General features: G+C 39.8%; 1 protein-coding gene across 1 annotated transcript in view; it reads right to left on the bottom strand.

The window, feature by feature from the left end:
• CFAP47 (cilia and flagella associated protein 47) overlaps window positions 1-25,889 on the bottom strand; it is a 536,960-nt gene that overhangs the window by 332,032 nt on the left and 179,039 nt on the right. The window contains exons 36-41 of the mRNA XM_060234105.1: window positions 21,129-21,263; window positions 13,286-13,398; window positions 11,461-11,611; window positions 7,365-7,453; window positions 6,625-6,711; window positions 1,371-1,453 (exon numbers count right to left, since the gene is read on the bottom strand). Coding sequence (XP_060090088.1) covers window positions 1,371-1,453; window positions 6,625-6,711; window positions 7,365-7,453; window positions 11,461-11,611; window positions 13,286-13,398; window positions 21,129-21,263 — 658 coding nt within the window. The remainder of the gene's footprint in view (window positions 1-1,370; window positions 1,454-6,624; window positions 6,712-7,364; window positions 7,454-11,460; window positions 11,612-13,285; window positions 13,399-21,128; window positions 21,264-25,889) is intronic.

The following is a 25,889-nucleotide window of genomic DNA, read 5'->3' on the forward strand; positions in this document are numbered from 1 at the left end:
GCTAGAAGATAATTAAAAAGTTTACATATAGTAGTGGAGGGCTATTCATTTTGTATATAAAATAATCAGGTTGCTCAGATTAAATCTGAACAAAAGGATACACAGTGGAAAATGCTCCTTCAGAATATTTTAAAAGTAGAACTAAGACTGAGCCACATTATATGATAGGTTTAGAAACCGTACTTCAAATACAAAACAAATGATATTCATAATTCATTTTTGCTCCCCCCTACCACCACTCCTCACTATTACATTACAACTTTCCTATATAAAGAATATATAAGATAAGAAATGAGTACTGTATAATATACTGAATAAGATGAAGCAATTATAAGAAATGTGTATTTGTAAGCCAAAGTAAGAATTATAGAGAGGTAGAATGTTATAAGAAACAAAACAGTAAATACCAATTGTAAATGATATATAGATGGAGTGATGATTGAACCAGATGTATATGTAAAGAGAAAGAAATGTAATTAAGAGAGGCATTTGTTCTCTTCCTCCAACTCTGATTTCCCATAACTTCCTGTAGAATCTTCCCTTTCCCCTTTCCTATAACTGAAATTCAATAAAACTTTTAATTTGAAAAAAAATATTACAACTCTCCTGCTTGAGGAACCTTAATGGGGTTGAAGCAACAATGGCAGGAACAGTCCATCATCAAAATGATTGGCCCTTGTTTGAGTGACAAAAGCCACAAAGCCAGGACAACCAATCTCTACCTACTTGAGGGATTCTAAGGATATGCAGAAAAACATGCATTTGTAAATCAACAAAAGGGGGAGGACAACAACTATTGGATGAAGACAAAATATGTTCCAAAAGAGATGGATTGTTGAAAATAGCTGTCAGTTAATGGTAAAAGTGGGGTGTTGGTAGTTAATCTGGCAAGCTCTCATAAACTTATAGAATCCTGGATGCAAAGAAGCTTGTTGCCCTCCCTCTAACAGTAAAGTTGTTAGTATTCTGAAAGCAGCAAAACTAAGTAATTCACATAGAAAGTAGGCATTTCTACTAAGGGAACCCCAGGTATGCAGAAAAATATTACTATATAAATTACCCTAAAGGGCATAAACCTTAATTATGGCCTGATGTGGACTAACTATATGCAAGGGGCTATGGAAAGTTGAAAATCAGTTTAAAAGGGGGAAGGAGAGATGTACCAATGAGGAACTGTTGGGTGGGCGTTCCAAATACTTCCCCCTTTCTCTGACTTCTGGCAGGCTCTCTTCTTGTAATACCAAATAATCAAGATTACTATAATTATATAATAGTTATTCAGAATCATTCATAGAGATTTTGTATGTGGCCAAAAATTAATATAATAACTTGTGAAATCAGAAAGAAACATAATTGATGGAAGTACTTACAGGAATTGGAGTTATCCTGCTGTTCGTAAAATCCTTCAGTACCTATCACATTGCATGTAGTCTTTAGTATGCCAATTTCAGAACTAACAGAAAGAGAAAAAAGGCAATATATTCAAATGGATCACAATTTGATTCATTTCTCTAACACCGTGTAGTAGTATAAGTCAGAATGCTGAGACAATACATAGGATAACATAGACTAGGAACCATTATGAAAGAAATTATGATGTGAAATGCAAGAGGGTATTATTTCTACACAAAAACATTAAATAATTTTTGAAAATATATTATACATATTGCTTCAAAAACCAGATCCATAGATAGCACTGAAAGGAATAAAACACACAGGAAACAGTATACATGTGATTATTTTATTAAAGAAATTTATTAAAGTAATCAAAGTAATAACCATCTCTGGGTCTATACCATTCTCACATGACCTTACCAAGCTGTTTAACCAAACTTTGATAAGCCTGCAGGTTTTCTCCTTCCTAAAATACTTTTCTGCTGGGTCTAAACTGGTTGTCTAAATCTTTAGCCCCATAATGTTGAAATTGATACAGCTCTATTCTGTGTGTGGGTGTGTTTTGTCTGAATCAACTGACCTCAATTCCACTGAACTTCTACCCATGTTTTCTCCTTTTGCCTATAAATATATTTAAATGTTTTCCTTTTATATTCAATAAATTCTTGCTGAAGCACACATCCCTCAATCAGTGCAATGCCACTTCCTCAAGGCAGGAATGAAAAGGTGTATTTATTTCTCCTGAGGTTTCTTTTCTGCAATTTCTCATACCAAAGGAAGCAACCAATTACCAGTTGAGGCTGAAGAAGGGTTGCCAGCTTCCAGGTGGAAGCTGGAGATCTCCTGGAATTATAACTGATCTCCAGGCTACAGAGATTTGTTCCCCTGGAGAAAATAGCTGCCTGGGAGCGTAGTCTCTATGAAATTATACTTGCTGAAGTACCTCTCCTTCCCAAAACTAATCCTCCCCAGGCTCTGCCCCCCTCCCCTCCAAATTTCCAGGTATTTCCCAACCTGGTGATGACAACCCTACATCTGAGTGCATTCAGGTGAGCTGTACCATCTGTCCTCTCCAGCTGGTAGTAGCTGTAGTTTCTCCTCCCCACCCCCAATTCCATATCTTTCGGTTCTTTCCCCTACATCCAAAAGTTGGTACTTCTCTGGGGTCAACACGCAAGCACTATTGGAATTCTGAGAGAACTTGATGACACAAAATGGCTGCTATGGGTGTAGGGATAATCATGATATAGATAAAACAAGGACACATCCAGTCATCATATGTTTGGAGGTTTCATGACAAGCATCCCTCCGATGACAGATCCCCACAGATGCAAAAGTAATGCCTTTGGGATCCTCTGAAACAGCCCTTGCTCCAAGGAGGAGGAATGTTGGGACCAGCTCTTAGTTTTAGGAAAGAGATATTGATTGGTTTCTGTTTCCAATGAAAACTGAGGACTTGCCACATTGCCTGTCCCAGAGAAACAAGTATGCTTATGTCCAAGGCCAAGCTAATGGCACACAGCTGTAATATGTTTACACCATATGAACACAGCTCTTTGATAACTAGCCAGACACACGTTAGGGAATTACCGTATTTTTCGCTCCATAAGACGCACCTGAGCATAAGACGCACCTAGTTTTTAGAGCCGTTTGTGTGAATTTAGAGGCATTTGTGTGAATTTTTTGCAGTATTCGCTCCTTAAGATGCACACACTTTTCCCTCCACTTTTTTGGGGGGGAAAAGTGAGTCTTATGGTGCAAAAAATACTGTACCTTTTTGTTGGTGTTTCTGGAGGAATTCCATTTAAGGTAATTTGAATTTTATTTTCAAGACCTAAGATATTAGTGGGCACCTGGACACAGCTGATGCTACATTGGGATTATGTAATGCTCTACTGAACAGAAGCATTATATTAATTTCTGTATTTCATTTTCTAAAAGTTAATGAGGCAAAAGTAAAACTCTCTGGGTGACAACTGTGTGTGTGTGGCAAGGCGGGGAGGGAATCAAAAGAAAAGACAACCAGATCCTGGTCATGATGGTTCAAGATAAGAATACATTTACAAGACTAACAATTAATTCTATTGAATCATCCACCCTAGGAACTCCTTCCAATTTGCAGGAAACAAACTAAGTACTTCCTCGTAAGAGTGCAATACTACACACATTCACATACTTCAAAATGCTCTGCTTGAAATCTACATTAAAATTTACTACCTAATTGCAGGAAGAAAGCCAAAACACACACTAAAATGAGGGGCGGGAGATGAGATTTTTCCCCTTCACATATAAAATGCAGTTATGACAGCACCCGCCTCACGGTCCTACTGGATCACTTTTATGTGCTGTTTATGGCTACCCCAGCCCCTCTTTCTCCTCAGTTCTTCCTTTTAAAACTTTTCCCTCAGGACTATAGAACTCAAGGGGTGGGTATGATGGATTTCTCTGTTCTAGTCTCTTCGGGGGGGGGGGTTGCTTTCTTTCAGATGGATGTATAATACAATTCTTAGGGGACCACAGCAGCTCTGACAGTTTTCCCAAATTATAGGCACCAGAGAACTTTAACGTAAACCACAGATATTTATTTTAAACACAAAGTCTTAAACTGGGGATATGGGTGATATATACACGGGCTATAAAGTATCTCACTCAGTTAACAAGTTGCTCAGTTGTTTCAGGCTTTAGAATATGTTTTCTTTCTTAGGTCTCTCAGGTTCACAGTTCCTAAATAATACACTCTCCACCACTAGTAAAGGTTGGCCTCTTGGGTGTAATGTGCCAAGTCTCTCACAAGTCGACTGGAGCCTCTACTCCCAGCCCTTCAGACTTCTAGACCCACATATGTTCCCTCAACCACCTCTCTAGTTCTTAAGAGATGTATATGTGTCTGTGACCATTCAGGTCTTCATGGTGACTCTTTCTTTTAGTCACACACAGCCCCTTGCTGTTTTTATAGAGCTAGCAGTCAGCTTTCCTTCCCTGAAGACTCTCTTTAGCTACTGCCCCAGCTCCTTCTCAAAGACCAACTCTCTCAGATAACTGACTCTCTCAGTCTCTGTCAGGCAACTAACTGACTCTCCTCAGCCGTTAGCTGACCATCTACCACTGAGAGTTCCGAGCACTCTGGCCCCCACCCTCAGGTCACCTGACGCAGGCTCTGTGAGTCTTCAGTTTTCTGTTTAACCCATACCTTACCGTCACAGCAGTTCAGAATGGAAGAGAACATATTTTTAATTCAAAATATTTCTATGCCAACTTTCCACCCAGAAAGTTCCATTCTGCCACCCAATGAAAGAATGGAATTGTCCTGCCTACCCCTTCCCACTGCAGCCCAGCAATCCCCACAACATATTTCCCATAGAGGACAAAACACCCTGAAGAATTACATGAGGGGGCCTGTAGCAGGAAGGAAAACTTAAAAGTGGATATTTTCATCAGATTTAAAAAAATAAATAAATCCAAAAGCGGACATCTGATAACCCTGGCTAAAAGTATATTTCTGAAATTATCCAGTGTGAACAATTCTGTAATTCATTTTCATTTAAGGTTAGCTTGCTTTTCCATTCTAAAATAATTAACAATGTATTATAACAGTCTTTTCAATAAACATAATTGCCCTTGCTTACCTCTCACTAACATGGTAGGAATATTTTGTGATGCTGAAGACACTATAAAATTCTACTTAATGTATATGGATGTTAAGAATAAAGCTTTAATTCTCAGACCACTTTAAATGTGCATGCTGTGTTTCCCTAGCTCTTTCTCATGCATGTAAATATTAAACATTCAGAAAGCTGTATCACTTTGCAAAATAAAGGCACAGTTTACTCTGGAGTAACTCTATATATCATTACACTGTTCATTTCTGTTATGGGTAATATACACCAGAAGCAGGCCTGTGGCCAGAAAATGTTAGGTGGGGGGTCCCCTGCCCACCTGCTGTCCAGGGGTCACCAAGGCGGTAATGTACCTGTTCAGGGTGGTCTGCAGGGGCTCCTGTGACTCATGAGGGGTGCAGAAGTGGGGGGGCTCTGTCTGTCTCTCTGCTGGGTCAGGGGAGTAGCAGGGGGCAGGTGGGAGTGAATGAGGGTGGGCGTGACTGAGCGATCTGCAGAGCACACGAGCCTGACTGCCTCCCCCTCCCTGCTCCAGCTAGTCCCACCACAAGGCCACCGGCTCCTACCCACCTCCTCCTGTCCCGCCACCTCCAGGCAAGCCTCGCCACTGCTCCCAGGAAAGCCTTGAGGCCACTGCTGCTGCTCCAGGCAAGCTCTGCCGCCGCTGGGCAAGCCTCGCCACTGCTGCTGCCAGGAAAGTCCATCTGCAGCTGGAAAAGCCCTGTGGCCACCGGAAAGGGCTGCCACCACTACTCCAGGCAAGTCTCACCGCCACCAAGCAAGCCTCGGGGCCACTACCGAGAAAGCCTTGCAGTCACCGCCACTATTCCAGGCAAGCCTCACTGCCACCAGACAAGCCTTGCCTCCTCTGCAACCCCCACGGAGGAGGAGGAGAGCTACTCTCACCCCCCAACACCAACAGCTCTGTGCCACTGGTGCTCCTCCGGCTGCTGCCACCATCCAAGAGGAGTTGCTAGCGTGGTCTCCAGGAGGCAGGGGATTGATGGGGGGGCTTAAAGGTCAAGAAAGGGTTTGATTTGAGGGGCCTGGCACATCCACCCCCATAGCTACAGGCCCGGCCAGAAGGGCCTGCACATTTACACAGAGAGAAACCAAACTCAACCTATTTTCTGAAAGTGAGGTAGTGGGTGCAATGCACAAACATTCACGTTCATACTATAGCATTCTCTCTCTCTCACACACACACACACACAGTCTCTCTCTCTCTTGTTCTCTCTCCCCCACCACCACCACCATGCGGCAGATCTTAATTCTGAACTTCCAGTACTGCTAAGCTTACCAGGTGCCCACTAATGGTGGGCAAACTCCTGGTAATTGTGCCAATGGCCATCTATGCTCATCTGGTTGGTGCATGGAAGTAGATTGGCAAAACAGGGTGGATATTTGACATTGCGTGATGATATCACCTCCATCATGGCTTGGAAGAGCTGACATCACATCAAAATGACACTCTAGCACTTTACCCAGAAATTGCCAAGTGTTCGCCTCAGTAAGTACCTCCCTCCCTCCATCTCCTACCAGTTGTCAGGCCAATAAATATATACCATATTACAGATCATGGAATTACTACTCAATAAGTTTGAAAATTTACCTTTTTGTTTTACTTTGCTTTATCTGGCTGACTTGATTTAACTGCTCAGGATCATTTATGCAGCTTGTTGATTCAACTATAATGACACTACAAAGTGTCGCAAATTAGTAAAAAAAAGAAAGAAAAGAAAACCCTTATGTAGTAAAAATTTTCCTTATGTGGTAAAAATTTAAGAAATAAACCAGGAACATAAATCATTTATTTAAATTGTCTGAAATTAAAGATATCAACCCCAACCTTCAGATTAAACAATACTTCTACAACAAACTGTCTTGTTTTTCTTATAATATGAATGTATTGTTCAAATCTGTAATTGGCAATTATTTGAAAAAAACAAATTTATTAAACAAAAATATAAAAAATGGGCAACAGTGTTTATCAGTCTGACATTTTAAATCTTCATCTCAAAGGTAAATTTTAAAAGTCTATGGTCAAAAAATGTGAAGCAAACGAAAGTGAATGCTAAGTGCCAAAAGCATTACTTTGGTGAGATAAAAGCAAACGGAAATATTTAATCAACTCATATTTTGGGAGTATGGAACCACACAAAACAACTGAGAATTTGAATATATGTAAATAAAGCTATATAATTTAAGCAAGGAAGTCTGAAAATTAATTTGTTTGTATATTGCAACATTTTTCTCAACTATTCTGGTACATTTTTAAAGCTGAACACAAAATTATGGGGATCCATATTATTGGACTATTAGCTATTAGAACAATTTTATCCACTTGCATACCTGAATGAACCACTAATTTTGAAAGGACTCTTAACTTTCAGAATAACTGTCTTCAGCTCATAACACGGAGACCTGCATTTTAGGAAACCCTGTAAGTAAGAAAGGGGTGGGGATTAGTCTGGAAACCCACAATTTATATCTTTGGGGATATTATTGTTGCTTTTGGAAGTATCTACTTCTTTTAGGAAGGAAGGAAGGAAGGAAGGAAGGAAGGAAGGAAGGAAGGAAGGAAGGAAGGAAGGAAGGAAGGAAGGAAGGAAGGAAGGAAGGAAGGAATAGGCAGGGCTCCTCCCTTCCTCACCCAAGCTGTTTTCCCACACAAAAACTGAGTTGAGGAGGAGTTACTTCCCCAACTTTTCTGCTCCACATGCACAAATACTCTATATGGAGCAGAAAAACTGGGGAAGTAACTCCCCTCCAGTGTGGTTTCCGCATGGGAAAATTGGTTGGGGGAGAGGCAGCAGCCCTTCTAGTTTCTCCCCCTGCAATGCCATTACTGGCCCATTTAAGGCTGCCAAGTCCAATTCAAGAAATATCTGGGGACTTTGGGGATGGAGCCAGGAGAGTTTGGGGGTGAAGCCAGGAGACATTGGGGGTGGAGCCAGGAGCAAGGGTGTGACAAGCATAATTGAACTCCAAAGGGAGTTCTGGCCATCACATTTAAAGGCTGAACATTAGTGTCCATTAGACCTTTATTGGCATTAATGTAAGAATACAGTATAGTTTAAAACCAACAGTAACACTATAAAATATAATAAAACCTTAAAAACCAGCAAGAGTTAAATAACATAAACTAGCTGTGGGCTATGCATGAGTAAAAGCCTCTCTGATTTGGATCGCAACCTGTAAAAAGCAAGCAACATGAGTAGTGACAAAGTTGTGTTTCCCGTGGAGTAAAAAAGCGGACCTTGGCATTGTCAGAAAGGCCTTGATGGTCAGAGAGCAGTGCATCTAGGTATCTTGCTCGTGGACTGCTATAGAAAGAGCAGTCCAGAAGAACATGAGGGACCGTTTCGATGACTCCTTGGCTACAAGGGCATCGTCTAAGATTGTGGGGGATTCTGTGGTATCTTCCAAAAAGGATGGCCGATGGTAATGCATTGAATCTAGCCAGCATGAGTGCTCTTATTTATTTATTTATATATATATATATATATATATATATATATATATATATATATATATATATATATATATATATATATTTCGGCTTATATCCCGCCCTTCCCACCGAAGTGGCTCAGGGCGGCTCTTCTTTGGTGAGGATCAGTTAAAAAGTGGAAATAGGGAGCTAGAAGCCCAGGAGTCTGGGATAAACCCAGGTGATTTGGGGAGCAAGATTTCCGAGCTGCCTCAGTCAGATGTTGCAACTGGATATCTAGTAGTCTACGTTTGATGGATTGAAATACCGCAGAAGCAGAGGATAGATAAAATGCATCCAAGGAAATTCCTATGGATGTAATTTTCTTTTGGATCAGGGTCAACCATTTTGATGCATGATGGTCCATCAGCATCAAAAAGGTGAAAGAATTCTGATCAGAGTTAAATAAAAGGCGCAGCCAAAACTTAAAGGTCAGAAGCCAGGCGCGAGTTTCCAGCAGCAACAGTCCAGTTTCCATGCAAATTGCAGCATAAGGAACACAGTTGGGTAATCCCAGTATTTTCCTCAAAAAGAAAGATTGTAGGCCTTCAGTGGTGTGATTAAAGGCCCCCATATGGGGGCACCATATAAGAGTTGGGGGCTAGATTTCGCATTAAAAGCTCTTAGGGCCATAGGGACATATCGATTCCCTTTCAGATTAAAAAAAACGGGCAATAGCCAAGGCACTAGTTCTTGCCACTGTTAGAGCGCACTTGCGATGGGTTGCCCAGCTCCCATTATAGGAAAAATTAATCCCCAGATATTTGGTAGTTTTGACCTGTTCAATAGGGTTTCCCTAGACTGACCATGATAGTTGCTTCCAAGATTTAGAGAAAACTAAAATCTTTGTTTTCCCATAATTCAGGGTTAACTCATTGTTATTGAGATAGGTCATAACTTGACGCCTCAATCCAATTTGGGAACATGACAGTAAGACGGCATCATCCGCTTATAAGAGGATGGGAAAGTGACGGTGAGCAATTTTAGGGGCATGCCCATCGATTGCATATAAAACAGGGGCTAAATCATTTTTAAAAAGATTAAAAAGTGCTGGGGCAAGAATACAGCCCTGTTTCACACCCTTAGAAATTGGAATTTCCGGAGTTAGGTTTCCCTGGGAGTTGTACTTAACTTGACAGCTGGTACATATATATAGTTTTTTAATCAAGGCAAGCAATCTGGGATCCATGTTCATCCTGGCCAACTTAACCCAAAGCAACCCAAAGTCAAACGCCGCCTTGAGATCTAAAAAGGCAGCGAAGAGTTTGTTGCCAGATTTCCCACTGTATTTAGAAACTAGGTGTGATAAAACGACACAGTGGTCAAGGGTGGATTTACCATGGCGAAACCCTATTTGTTCTGGGCCAAGTATGTTGTTTGTTGTCAGCCAGCTTTCTAGTTTCACTAGGAGGTGTTTGGCATAAAGCTTGCCGACAACTGATAGGAGGCTAATCAGCCGATAGTTCTCAGGTAATGAAGGATTGCCCTTTTTATGGATGGGAACAATGATTGCATTGGTCCACGTCCTGGGCATTATTCCAGTGCTGTTTATCATAGTAAACAGGGCAGCCAGGGGTGGAGCCCACCATTCTGGGTGGAACTTCAATAGCTCTGGAATGACTGCGTCAGGGCCGGGGGGCTTTTTGGGCTTAAGTTGCGAAATCAGGGTAATGATGTCCTCCGGGAACACAGGTGGCCACTCAGGATGTTCACTGATGTCAGTTTCAAGGGAAATGGGAAAATTTGCCCCATCATTTCCAAAAAGATTTAAAAAGTATGAGTGCCAGGCTTGGGAAGGAATTGTTATTTAAAGGGACCGCACACCTTTGAAATGCCTTTCCTCCATTGTAAATAATGAAGGAAAGGAGCACCTTCTTTTGGGGCTCATAGAGTTTGACCCGCTGGTCCAATCCTTTTGAAACTTGGAGGGTATTTTGAGGAGAGGCACCGGAAGCTATGCTGAAAACGTGGTACCTCTATCTCAAACAACAGCCCCCTCAGAGCCCCAGATATACACAGATCAATTATCCATGATACCCTATGGGAATCGGTCTTCATAAGGAATAATGGAGCGCATATTAGGCCACAACCTCTGATGCCAAGCCTGCTGGAACTGCATTCTTGTGCATTCCTGCTCAAAAAAAGCCCTCTGTGATCTTGGGTCAATGACTCTCTTTCAGCCCAAGCTACCTCACAATGTCATTGCGAGGACAAAATGGGGAGAAAAAAACCTTGAATACCTCCTTGGAGAAATGGCACGATACACTAGATAGGTATTGAGAAAATGTAGTATTGTCTTGATTGGCTCCTATTTCTCCTTGTATCATTGATTAAATTATATAAGCAGTGAACAACTTTTTATAATAGTTTACCCATAACTCCTGTTCTGTATTTCTAACTTTATCTCTGGCTCAGATAAGGAATTCAATACTTTTTTTTCATTGAGTAAATGTGCATTTTATTTAACTTTTCTTTACATTAATAAATTACTTCTCAGGCCGTAATAGTCAAATTCACTCAAAAAGTCCCAGATTATAAACTGAGAACCATTTTTTCTGTGTGTCCTCTCCCATGACATAGTCTGGGATTTCCTTGCTCAAAACTAAAGCCCTATGCACACAGAGGCCCAATTTGGACAGGAATCACAGTATGTACGAAGAAGGAGCTTAAGCCTTCTTCTTACACATAATCTTCTCTACCTGAAGCTGAACTTTATAAAGACAGACTACTTTCCTCCAGAGAATCTTCAAAATGTTCTGATGATATTGTAGTCTTTAAAAAATTTTCAACATATTTAAATGAGGGACTTCAAATGAGATTTGCTTTATACACAAGATATTAAAATATCTGACATTTGAAACTCATCAAGGAATACATGTTATTATGAGCACTGAGAACTGATTATAACTGACTACATATTATTTATAATTTCCCCATCAAATGTACAATACTTACAGCAAGTTTAATTTGGTTAATCCTCGTTTTCAGGGAAAATGTCATTGTAGCCCCACCTACTCCAGTTAAAGCTTTTGAAACAAGTAACAACATAGCTTCAGCAGGATGCAGGAAACGGCTAGTGAATTCCACATTTATACTTATTTGGCTCCTTAAAAGGAAAAATGTATTATTAAACAAATAATATCAAAGGCATGTAGAAACAACTATGCTTTATACTATAGCTCATTTGCCACACGAAATTATTAAATGGTATAAATGAACTCTCTGAAATGTTTATATTAAATAAGCATTTAAAATACAAGAAAACTGTTTTCCAGTGTGAAAAGGGGTTTGCTCAAAGTAGGTATCTTTTCCCCATTAGATACACATATACATGTCTGATTAGAGAAGGGATTTGTCTTGTTAAATCATCTCCTGCTTCACATATGGGATGGAGATGTGAGACAGGAGACTATACATGACACACACCTTGTATACAAGTTCTCCAAGACATATAGGGAAAGCAAAAACTATTCCACCCCCTTCTCCAGAAGAAATAAGTATTCAAGTGTGGATCCAGAGTCCATTGGAAAGCAACAAGTCTGAGACCAACACTAGAAATTCTTCTACCCATTCCACTTGCCATAATTCCTACATAGATTCTAGTAGCGATGGATCTCAGATCCATTGTTATGAAAAATTGTAAATGATTACTGTTAATATGTATTATTCTAAAATGTACACTATCAGGAAAATTCTGAAAACTGCTCATCCTTTCCTTTCTGTCCAGTTCCATACAATACACAACAAGGGTGTCAAATGTCCAGCCTGCAGGTCAGAACCATCCCACCCAGGGCTTTAATCAGGCCCACATAATTTTTGACAAATTATGTTAAATGTCAGAAAGTACAAACTTTATGTGGAATTTTGTCTAGTCTGGTTGAAAAGCGAAGGATTGTAATAAATAGAATTTAAAAGAGACAAAAAGGATCAGCATAGACAAGAATCACAATAACTTAAGGAAAAGGACAGCCTCTTGCAATTATGTACTTTCATAGAACCACTTTCTCTTGCTAAATTTAATGCTAGGCCTAGAATTCAGATCTTGCACTGGTACAAGAAAGTTACAGATAACTTTAAATAAATCTAAAAATGTTGCTACTAAGTACATCATGTTAAAGGAGGGCACACAGCTGTCTAAGAGTTACACCACAGCACAAATACAGAATAGTAACCAGAGCATCCTTTGAAGGACATATTGAACACAGTTGGACAAAACAGAACAAAAACACAAAGAAAAAGGTAAGCTTGAATATATTGCTGGAAAGTCTCCTTTGCTCTTTGATGAATTCAAGTCCTCCATGTTGAATGAAGATGCCCCCCCCCCCGCCAAATCTCCAATGTATTCCCTTTTATGTTTAGTTTGGACAGGGCTTTTTTTGTAGCAGGAACTCCTTTGCATATTAGGCCACACACCCCTGATGCAGCCAATCCTCCTGGAGCTTACAGTAGGGGCCCTGTACTAAGAGTCGTGTAAGTTCTTGGAGGATTGGCTGCATCAGGGGTGTGTGGCCTAATATGCAAAGGGGTTCCTGCTAAAAAAAAAAAGCCCTGAGTTTGGAATGGAACTTAAACAGACCATATGCCTTTTTACATAGTATTTATCCCATATTTTTGAAGAACCTGTTCACAAAGGAGGATTGGGAGTAAGTCTTGGCATACATACTTTCTCCCCCACCCAAATAAAGTGTCAGCCCTAAACTAAAAAGTAGCACATCTATCTGAAACAGTTATCTTTCTGATCCTGCAATCTAAATCCTGTATTTAAATACTGTCAACTTACTTTGGGGCAATGGTCACAGTATTTCCTTTAGGCAATGAAAAATCAGCAGAATCTCTTCCTAAAATGGTAGCATTGTATATCAAAGGCTTGATACTTGGGTTTTTCAAATGTATCTATTGCAAAAATATAGCATACAACACTTAAGAAGATTTGTTTTGACATTACAATATGGCATAACACTTCAAAGTGTTAACTGTACTCATAACCAATACAGTCATGATGAATACTCTTTAATAGATGGCTGTTAACCTTTGAAAACTCATATTCCAGAGCTCAGCAAATAGCAATTGCCCCATTATCTGATGAAAGAACAGCATTTTGCTCGCACCAAAATACCATGGGTTTGAGTAGTAGGAAATTGCAATATATGCCAATAATAATATTTATAAAGCATTTCCTTCAAAGTGTCTTCCATACTTCAGCTGAGGCAGTACTTGAAGCTGGGTAGGTTAGTATTCCACATTTTTGGGGAGATCTGAATAGTGCCAGTTTTTAATGGTTGGAAAATATCTTTTTTTTGGAGCAGGGTCACACCAGAATTGCAAAAAAAAAAAGTCTCTTAAAAATTATAATGTCTAGTCTGGGCCATATTATCCGCAACTAGTCTCTGCAAAGTTAAGGGCTTTTACTGTTGGAGAAAGATATCGCAATGTTGGGGCAAGACTAGATGGGAATACTCTGATTTTTTTTTTTTAACCTAGGTTTGCTCAGGCTAGTGTTCCTTGTAGAACTGGCCCCAAGGAGATAGCTGGGGTGGGGAGTTCAGTAATTGAAGACAAAAGGAACTTCCTCTGCATCTGTTGGGTCTGCAAAATACTTGCCTGACTGTCTTAGAGTGAAGCTAGGAAACAGGCTCTCCTGAGCGTATCCAGCAAAGATTGCCAATAGACAGAAAAGGGACACCTTTTGCCTTTTCCCCTGCACTAAGAATGTGCACACAAGAATATGTGGAAACTTTTTGCTTAATACAAGAAATAAAACAAAAAAAAAGAAAAGGTCCTCAATAACCAAACACCAAACAAATAACCAAAATAACGTGGAAAAGTTGTATTAACAGTAGCATTAATTATAACCAAGGAAGACTTTCATTAAATACAAACCTAATACAAAGTGAATTAAACAATGATGTACAACATGACACTGAATCTATACAACAGCATTGCTTCCCTGTAATTAATGTTTATTGAGGTCTTTGGTGCAGGAACACACTGGGACTGCACATGTGCAGGCCTAACACAGCAAGTTCTTCCAGTTTAGAATCATTAGGGGGTGATTGTGTACTGGTTGGAGCCATTGTGTCCATTTCCTTCCTGTCACATCGTTTAATGGCATGCCGCCCTGGCTCCCTCAGTTCCATCTAAGCCACCACGACCTCAGATTAATTAAACTCGTAGTGAGGCAGGTGGAAGGGAATGTATGCCTGCACAGAAGACCTCAATGAACATTAGTTACAGATAAGAGCAGCCCTGTTTTCATCTTTGTCTTCTGTGCAGTCTCACACTGGGATTTTAGCAAGGCAGCAGGTCAAGTTCTTTAACAAATATTTTATTGAAAAAAATTATTGAAACATCAGTTGTAACACATGAAACATCAATTGTAATACAGTTTTGTTCACTGAAGCTTCTCTTCTTACATCTAGGTCTAATGCACAAACGTGTCAGTGGATGACCAAGTTGCGGCTCTATAGTTCTCTCTTATTGGGTCTCCTATGAGGAAAGCTGCTGATGACATCTGCATTCTAGTAGAATGTGCATGTACCACCAATGGGCATAGTACCCCTACCTACAATAATGAACTCTTACTGCTGACAATCCATTGAGACAATGTTTAAGATGAGGCCCTTTTCCCTTTAGAAGGACCTGTGTAACAACTAAACACAGGCGTATCTTTCCTAAGCTCCTTTGTCCTTCCCAAATAAGATAATGCCCTTCTAATATCCAATTATGCAATCTCCCGCCCTCCTCAAAAATGGTGAGGGGGGAAATACTGGTAAAATAATATCTTGTGTGAAATGAAATTTTGACACTACTTTTGGGAGAAATTGTAAGCTTTGCAACCCTCTCCTGAAATATTTTATGGAAAAAACGGTCTGTACATAAAAGCGCTGCTAATTCATTCACTTGCCTCCCTGACATAATTGCTTTCAGAAAACATATTTCCATTTATGCATATTCTAAAGAAGTTGTAGTAAAAGACTTAGAGCAATCAACTGAGTAAAGATTAACAACAAAGACCATTGTTGAATCAACACTGGCTTAGGAGGATTAGAATTAATTAAGCCTTTAAGAATTTTCTTAAGACAAATTGTGAGGGGGGGGGGGGGGGGAGACTGGCACTGAACCTTAGGGTAAAAGGCTGAAATTGCTGCTAAGTATACTGAAATTCGATGAGACAAGCCCATCCTCCTCAATTGAAATTTTTACTTTGGCAAGCATGAACATTCTCCTCTCAGCTGTTCTGGAAGGCAGATATAATAGTGCATCATACTCTAATAGAACATGCAGATGCTCGCATGATAAAACTGAAACCATCAAACATATCATTATGGAGTGCCCTATATCCAATGAGTTGAGGGCTAATTTAGTCACTCCTTTACTTAAAAATATGGAATTGCCCAGGTGTCATGGCTGCTATCAGATACAGATTATCACATCACTCTCTCAGTGACAAAATCCATGGGTGCAATAATCAAATATAAGAGAAATAATACTAAGGTCTTTTTAAAATAATTGTTAGTTCTAACCTGCTTAAGGCGGTAACTATATGAGCAGTGATAGATGATTGTCAGACAGACAGGCAAATTCAAGTAAGTAATCTAAAACAAGAAACAAAGGTGGCCATTCAGGTAAAACATATCTACTCAAAATCCATTCCTCAAAATGAGCCAATTTACTGTTATATGAACCCCTCATGGCAAGCTTTCTCACTTGTATTAATATATCCTTAACTTATAAGGAGCTTATCAAGTCCTGGGAAGGATCTTACAAACTGTCAAATATAAATTGGTCAGATTGTGCTCATTTCTAGACTACAGGTATCAAATACTGGTATTTTATAGACCATTAATGGATTGTTGATAAAACCCTGCTGAGCAGATCTGCTTGTATATTTTGAGCGCCTGCAATTTGTATGGCTTCCAAAACCACCCCATGTCATATGGCCCAATGCCAGCTTCCTCCAGAGCTGGGATCCAGCACCACCCTGTTTGTTGAGGTAGTACAATGCCAATGTGTTGTCCATCTGAATCATCACTAACTTTCTATTGAATATATCTGTAAATGAAGTTAGAGGATATTTAACATTGTTCAAGGATGTTAATATGAAGCTCATTCTCAGAAGCCTGTCATGGGCCTTACACCAAATAGTCTGGGGGTCTGGAGGATATTTAGAGAGGTAGCTGAATAAAGCCTGCCCCTGTCCTCCCAACTTGGTATTTTGAGGCAGCCTCCCATTAAAGTACTAACTGGAGTCAACCCTGTTTAGCTTCTGAGATCTGATGAGATTGGGCTTGCTTGGACTATCCAGGTCAGGGCTTTCAATTGCTCTTTAGATGAGGCCACAATCAGCCAATCAGCCAAATAAGGGTAAATTGTACACCCTCTTAAATGCAAAAAAAAAAACAAGCCACTAATGGAGCCATGCATTTGGCAAAGATTTGTGGTGCTGTCACCAATCCAAAAGTCAATACATTATACTGAAACGTCTGACCTGAATATCTAAACCTAAAGTCTTCTATATTCTTCATGTACTGTAGTAGATTGCAGCCATGCATGTCTTCTTAAGACAACGGATATAGTCATAGCCCTCAGTCACTAATGTATAGGCTGAGTGCCTACTTGCATTAATTTGCTGTTTAGACAGCCATGATGCTTCTGTTTGCAGCACCTTTGCCAGTGACTTCTTATAAGGTAACACATCTAGATATAGCTTCAAACTCTCCCAAAGAAACAACTGATATCCCATCATAATGACAAGGTAATTTGCAATCCTTAGGTCTACCACAGCCAAAGGATATATTTTTCTGTCAATATTATCCTGTTGCCCAATGATTTGGCCATGTACAGCATCTGCTCAACATAAAGCCTAAGATCTTCCAACAGTGAAGACTATGGTATCTTTCCAACTCTCTCATCTAGAGATGGATCCAATCTGAACTCTCCACAGATATGAGGATAGGGTCATCACATGTCTCTCTATCTGACTCAAAAGTTGGTGCTGGTGGTGCCAAGTTGGTCACCATGGCCAAAGGCCTTCTGTGGTGATTCTGATCTTGGAACAGATCTACTGTAATCCCCCCCATTTCAGAAAGTATCCAGGGGACATAAAATAGTGTTACAAGACCATAGGGGGAAAACTTGGTGGCCATTGAACTGACTGTAGTTCATGATGCTGATGACTGTAGTTCAAGATCTGTGTCGATCTTGCCTTTTGACAGCTACAGTTCTGTGATACAAACCTAATTGAATGTCTTCTTGGTAGCGGCTCAAGGGTTGGCTCCCTTTTCTCCCTCGCTTCTATTATCGGAACTGACTTGGCTCAAAGTCAGTTTGAATCAGGCTTCCCTCCTTCTCTGTTTTTAGTTTTACTTTTCACCTTTTTAGCAAGCAGTTTCAAGAGTTTTCTTGGAATTGATAGAGACTGAGTGTATAATTGAATTCTTCCTTCATCTCCTGTCAAAACCTATGGTGCTGACTGAATAGAGACCACTAGTGTTGTTTTTGGTTTTTCAGATTTTAATTTTATTTAAAAATTAAAAGCAGAGACTATACAAAAAACTTGAAAAGAAACACATAGAAGGGAAAAAGAAAAGAAAAAAGAGAGAAAATAAAATAAAAATACAAAAACGGGGGAAAGGAAACAAAGGAGGTGGACCATAAAAGACTTCCAATTTTCTCTATAATTATAATTTTGATTCGTTTTCCTTGCTTATCTATAAAAGACAAGAGTTTTCTCTCTTTGCTTCACCTTAAGCAAATTTCTTATTTTAAAAAAGCTTTAAAAACTAACCTAAAACCAAATCAAAAGCATCCTTAACTTTTTTTCATGCAAAAGTCTAAACTCTAATAAATGAAGGAGTTTCTAATTTCTACTAAATGAAATAATTATATTTTTTTCTAATTATAATTATAAATTTAACCATAATTACAAAGTCTGACAGCTTCTCCAGCCATCTTCACTGTAAGTATTGTTGGACTTTACAATTCTATGCATGGATAATTTCTGTTGCCGTGGTCAAATAAATTCTTTCCAGTTGACTGTCTATTAAATCTAACATAGCAGACACTGATTTCAGCTGTAACTTAGTCTTCAGAATCTTCTGCAAATTCTATTTCCATCTCTTCTCTTTGTAGAAAGCTTGCTAAAAGTAGTGTGGTCCTCTCTCTGATGTCTTCTAAAGTTTCTTCCTGGATAGCTCTCAGTCTCAGACAGCATTGCATTTCTCTCACATCCATAAAGTCTATGAAATCTAATAAATCCAAATAGCTCTCGAAATCTTTGCCAATCTCTTCTGTTACATTATCTACAGAACCCCATTTTACCAGAAAGCTGTTTAACTCCTTCTGCGAAATGGCTTATTGGATAAAGGGAAGATCTAAGAGATAAAGGCAGTCAGGCTTTTAAACTTTTTCAGGATTCCAAACACACCTGGGAGCCAGCTGTAAATTCCAACAACTAAGATCACTCACTCTGGAGGTGTCTACAAAGTGTCCGCTTCAGCAGAAAGCACTTAGGGAGTAAATTAATAAGGTACATGTGGATTATCTCTTAGATCTTTGCTTTATCCAAGGAGATTTTGCCAATTAGAGAGCCATCCTAGTCAGTAATTAGTTACATTGTCCCTTCATGTCACTATGAAGGCTTCAGCCTGCCATAAGTTGTTTTTGATTTTCCATAGCCAAAGCTGACTTAGTGGGAGGTTCTGAAGCTTGCAGGGCTTTTTCCTATAGCACAGCCTTTAACTTCGAGAATGCATAACAGGCTTATCATGTGAACTGTTGGCAAATTTTACAGCCTGAAACATTACAGCCCCAAACGAAACATTATGGTCCTTGCCCAAACAAATAACACAGAGATTATACTCATCAGTCTGCATCATGTTTGACCCACAATGGGCACATTTCCTAAATAAACTTCTTTGTGCCATAAGGCACTCCAGCTGCCCGCCTCTCATTCCTTGGGAGAGGGGAGTAACAACAATTAATGTGGTGGGGCAAACCTTAAACAGTCTCCCACAAATCCAGCACTTTAACATTATACTACACAAAATATCTTCTGCAGACAAACACTCTAGAAGACAGGCATACTCCTTTGTCAAAGACAGAACTGAGGGAGCCAGGGCAGCATACCGTTGAACCATGTGACTGTTGGGAAGGAAACAGACACAGCTGCTCCAACAAGCACATGATCGCTCCCTAATGATTCTAAGTTGGAAGAAGATCTTGCCATAGTGGGACTGCACAGAAGACAAAGTTGAAAACATCGATTCTTGTTTCATATGCCTATTGTAGAACAATGCAGAAATAGTAAAAACTTCCTTAAACTAAATACTGGGAAGCACCTGTAACTACAAAACATTCTGAAATACTAATAAATATTATTACATATATATTATATATCAGGGGTGGCCAACGGTAGCTCTCCAGATGTTTTTTGCCTGCAACTCCGATCAGCCCGAGCCATTGGCCATGCTGGCTGGGGCTGATGGGAGTTGTAGGCAAAAAACATCTGGAGAGCTACCGCTGGCAACCCCTGTTATATATTATCCTCTACCGTTACATTATAATTCAAAGTAGCATCTCTGACCATTCCGAAACACAGAAAATAAGTGAATGTTCCTTCTGTCATTCTAATAATCAGCTACATTGTATTAGATTTGTATTTTATAACTGTAATTGTGTTTGATGACAGTTCTTCCTTGGATATAATTAATACTATCAATAATAATAATAATAATAATAATAATAATAATAATAATAATAATAATAATAATAATAATAATAATAATAATAATAGATTTTATTTATATCCCGCCCTCCCCGCCTAGGCGGCTCAGGTTTAATTAAACCTAAAGGGTTTAATAACCCTTTAAAAAGTCCTTTTGTTTATAACATTAGGCTATATTCGTTTAACATTTTTACTTCAGTCTTGGTAAATTACTTATGATTTCAATGTACAACGACCCAATTCAAGCTTGTTAGCAAATAGTTTAAGCAACAGTTATATTCTGAATGAACCACAAGCTAATCTAAGTCTGGTCTAATTTGAAGTTAAACTAGTCCACTTCCTTTTCCCTCCCACTTCAAAACATTATCTCAGGAATCCCTACAACAAATGTGTAAAGTATGCTAATATTCTAGAAGGGAGCTGAAGCTAGAGAAATAATAGCTTGCTTATCCTAATGAAAGGAGTACATAGCATGAACTATAAACTAGGGGATTCACAAGTTCATGATCTTAAATACATGATCAAGGCATGAAAGGGACTGCCTCCTGGGAGCAACAGAGAAACACCTGTTCCTAGATCAGTAGATGACAGCCTGATTGGTAGGTCAGAACTTGGTTGTAGTTTAAAGTTTCATTATATTAAACATCTAGTTTTCTGGCTTCTTTTATGTTGCCTTATTTTCTGTTCCATCTTTATGTTCCACTTCAGCTCTAAAATAGATCTGAAAATTGGGCTCTGACAAATTCCTAAATGATTATTTTCAATTAACCCCACTGATTCAAGAACACTTCTGCGTTTACTCTCTCCAAAGAATAGTAATCCAGAAAAGATATTCCCAGACCCATTTTACAGCTGCACGTTCAGTCAGGAGCTATTCTAAACTTAAAGACAACAGTACCTTTCTAACAACAGTCGCGTGAAGTGGACCAGAGAACTCAATATATTTCTTGGGTAAATACTGAGGAAGCCGCTCATATAGATAGACACAAAGCATAAGCATCATGATTGGATTTGGATCACAGATATCAGAAGCCTGAGTGTAAAAGACAAATAAAGTCAGCGTTAAATTCATTAAAAATGAAATTAAAAACCTGCTTATGGATGCATTTTCAAATATCAGCTTGACTGTTCTCTTTCCATACTTAAAAGCACTATTGTTTTTATTTATTTGTTTATTAAAACATTTATTATCCCTCCTTTCCTTGCGGTTCAAGGTGACTGGAGTGAACAGCACAACTATTAGTTCATAGAGACTTGACAGCAGAACTAAACTGAAACTTACAAATACTAAGTACATAAATGTATTTCATTGAAGACCACATAATAAACTTTATTTTCAGTCTGCTACATTGACTGGATTAATCTCTGAACATAAGAGATTTGTAGTACTACTTCAATTAATACATTTACATTTTACATCAGCAGTTTTTTTAAAAAAAATACAAATATGCTTATATTACTACAAAAATTTGCTTCTTACATTTTCAGAGGTTATTAAAACTGTCAAAGACATCACAAAGTAGTACTCTTTTTATTATTTTAACTTATTCAGGAACCCAACCATACATTAACAAAACATAACAAAAATGGGAAAACCAAAAAGACAAATGTAAATCAAAATTAAAAACTAAGAGAAAAAATAAGTAAATATTGTTTATTGTTGTTGTTGTTATAAAAGCAGTCCCACAAGGAAATCAGCTGCCTCATTCTCTTGCTACTTCTCTTCATCATGCCTGCCCCCACTTGCTCACCTGCTGTCTCTGGCAGGGCCTGGGACAACAAGTAGGACAAGAAGCTGCATTCTTGCAGCCAATGCATTCTTGCAGCCAATGCATTTTGCTCTCCTATTCTCCTGTGCAAGCACTTGCACTAGGCAAAGTGAAATACAGCAGTACTACCTCTTCCCTCTCCTTCTCTTCCCAGTCATCGCTGTTTGTCTGTCTTCTCTCCTGGCAGGGAGAGAAAAGTGAAAGCTGCTATTCCTCTTCCTCATTCCAACCACTGCCAACTGCCTTTTTGCCCAACTTCACTTCTGCTGGGCAGCAACAGCACCAGAAATCCACCTTCTTCCTATCCTCTCTCCCTGCCCACCCAGGTTCTTCCACTCTTTAGTCAGCCACCAGTATCGTTGCCAGCACATCTTGAGAGCTGCTTTATGTTATCTGTACCTGCACAGATAACACTTTCCCAGTTGAGTCTTTTTATCCCACCCCCATCTATCCTATTTTTAGATTTTTCAGAAATTCTGGGGCACTCCCCCCCCCAAAGTTTACAGAAGAATCTCTCTTCTCCTTACATGGCCTTGATACACAGTTTTAAGTATCCCCACATGGCCCTGTTGAGAATTAGATATACTGATAATTTGTTTTACAGTTTTACCAAGATTTTTTTTCCAGCTTTAACAACTACATATGTATAACATTGAATCACATTATTCCATTAGTTCCTAGTACTAGAGGGATGATGAAATGTTGTTGGGTGTAGACTGGTGGGGGAAAAAACATAAATAGCAGCCAGACAACATAAAAAGCATTCATACCCACTTCATGTTTCTGCTAATTTCATCATCATCATCATCATCATCATCATCATCATCATCATCATCATCATCATCATCATTATTGTGGTGGTGGTGGTGGTGATTATTAAAATTTATAAACGGCCTTACCTCACAGAGCTCATGCAATGCACAACATAATTAGACACAACAATTAAAATCAATAGATAGAAAATACTAATTGGATGAAACAGATTTAAAAAGTACAATTCCTCCAGAAATTGATAGTGTATATATAACCACTCCCTCTGTAAAATGAAGCACATGCTGGGATTAGTAGATGGAAGCCATGGTAAGTAGCCATTGTTGCCCTCAACTGTAACCTTTATGGAGATTTAGAACTGTCTTGCTCCAAAATTAAACCACTTATGTGATAAAAAAAAAGAGAGAGCATATTTGCCAGTCAAAAAAAAAGAGCATTGTGCCACCTAAACTCTGAAGGCTTTTGCAACAGATTAAGGTTCAGGACTGGTTTAAACTCCATATAAATTTAAGCATCTAAGTGGTACTGAGAGGATGATAATTTTGAAAAAAACAAAGACGTTGCAGAGAGCATTTACCAGTCAAATCCAGAAGGCTTTTGCATCTGTTTTAAGACATTAAGGATTGATTTGCTCCAAATACATACACTGAAATATAACAGGAGGCTGATAACTTTGATGTGTACAAGAATATTCTTGAGAAAGAATTTGACAAAATGAGCAAACAGGGTGCTCATTGGGTGGGATTTTTTTTTTTTTTTTTTTTGTAATATTGTACTTCCTTTTAATGTGACAAATAGCTTTGTAAGATTTGTGATAAAAGTACTTTTGATAAAACTTTTACTAATATGTTAGCCAGCATATCACAGTGTTTGGTTGTGTCTGTATATTCTCAACTGTAATCCTAGCAGAATATCTGTTTTACACACCAGGAGGAATTTAGCAAGGTCCCACAGGACGCAAATGTTACTAGGTAGAGAGTTCTACCAGGCTGGGGCCCAGGGCTGAAAAAGACCTGGCACTAGCTGAGAACAGCCAGACATGTTTTGGGCAAGGGATTACCTGTAGGTTTTGATCTCCTGAGCGTAAAGCTATCTCTGGGGCATAGTGGGAGAAGCTGTCCTGCAGGTACATTGGTTCCTGACTGTTAAAGGCTTTAAAGGTCAAAATCCAAACTCTGAAGCAGATCCAGTACTCAACTTGGTGCCAGTGCAACTAGCAAAGCACAGGTCAAATATGTTGAGTCATTGGGTACCCATAAGCACTCAGGCTGCTGCATTCTGGACAAGGTGTAATTTCTGGATCAGCCTCAGGGGTAGCCCTGCATAGAGTGAGTTTTTTGTTGTTCAGTTGCACAGTGAGTTACAGTAATCCTATCCTGAGGTGACTGTTGCATGGATCACTGTGGCAAGGTCAGGGCTAGAGAGGCAAGGGCGGCGCTGGAGTTTTTGTCATCCCAGGCCGCTGCCCCAACCGCACCCCCCCATGGGGGGGTCTTAAAAAAGGGGGAAGTGGAGCTGCTTCTGCCACCCTTCCACTAGGTGGAGAAGTGGCAAAAGCTGCTGACCTGCCTCCACCCTCCCTTTTAAAGACTGATCAGTGGGGGTATTTAAATGGTGGGGAGGGGGTCACCGCAGCGCCATCTCTTTTGTATGCCCAATCCCAGGAAGGTGAAAGAGGCAGCTCTGTGCCACTGCCTCACTCTCAGGCTGCCTTCCCTCACAGGGGAGGCAGCCTGGGAGCAAGGCTGAGTTGCCTCTTCTTCCGCCTGGGTCTCAGGCAGGTGAAAGAGGCAGTGCTGTGCCAGCTGGTGTGTGGGGACGGGGTGCCTAGTGGTGCCATATAAACCATGCAGTGTCCTAGGCAGCCACCTACATGGCCTACTCTCACACGTCGGCCATGTAGAGAGGTAGGGGGTAAGTTGCCTGACCAGGCAAAGTTGGAAAAATGCCAGCCTGGCAACATGTGCTACCTGAGCCTCCATTAAAAGAGAACAGTCCAGGCACATAACCAAGCTCTTAACAGACGGCATTGGTTCTAGTAATAGAATCATAGAGTTGGAAGGGATCATAGAGGCCATCTAGTCCAACTCCTTGCTCAACGCAGGAGCAGTCTACAGAATCTCTGACCAGTATTCGTCCAGCTACTTCTTAAAGACTGCAAGTGAAGGGAAGCTCACCACCTCCCTCGGTAGCTGATTCCATTGCTGAACACTTACTATAAATAATTTTTTCCTGATATCTAGCTGATACCTTCCCACCCTTAATTTAAACCCATTATTTCTAGTCTATCCTCTACTGCCAACAGCTCCCTGCCCTCCTCTAAGTGACAGCCCTTCAAATACTTAGAGAGCAATCATGCCCCCTCCCTCAACTTCCTCCAGACTGAAAATTCCCGAATCCCTCAGCCTTTCCTCATAGGGCTTGGTCTCCAGGTCCCTCATCTTCTTTGTCACTCTCTTCTGCAACTGCTCCATTCTATCTACAACTTTTTTGAAGTGAGGTGTCTAGAACTGTTCACAAATTCAGCATACAGCAGGACTATGACATTTTGTGCTTTGGATGTTATGCCTCTTGTAAAATAGTGAGTTCAGCCGTGGGTAGACACAACTCTATTTTATTTCGAATCAGGACTGAGGGAAAGGGGACAAAGCACACAAACATATATACAGTAAGCCCTGCCCAAACACACCCTGTTGGACGGCGGGAAAATCTATAATTGGTCTCTCCGGGATCTTAGTATTTGCATATCATTGTTACATGCTTCCAATTGGCTGGTTTGGTGGAACGGCCAATCGGAGCGTAGGCATTAGGATCCTAGAAGGGCAGCAGCATGTTTCTTATTATTCTAAACACAATACATAACACCTCTGTTGATTCACGCCAAGATCACATTAGGCCCTTTTTGTCTCTGCATCATACTGGATACTCTTATTTAACTTACGGTCTAGCCCACTGTTACCCAGAAGTGTGTATCAAGTATGTGTGTTCCTCATTTTTGTTATTCAGATGTAGAACTTGGCACCTATCCTTGTTAAATTGCATCTTGTTCACATCTGCTCACTTTTCCAGTGAGTTCATATCTCACTGAATTTTATCTCTATCTTTTGGTGTGTTTGCTG

The sequence above is a fragment of the Heteronotia binoei genome, chromosome 3 (assembly GCF_032191835.1).
Source record: "Heteronotia binoei isolate CCM8104 ecotype False Entrance Well chromosome 3, APGP_CSIRO_Hbin_v1, whole genome shotgun sequence".
NCBI classification, from domain to species: Eukaryota; Metazoa; Chordata; class Lepidosauria; order Squamata; family Gekkonidae; genus Heteronotia; species Heteronotia binoei.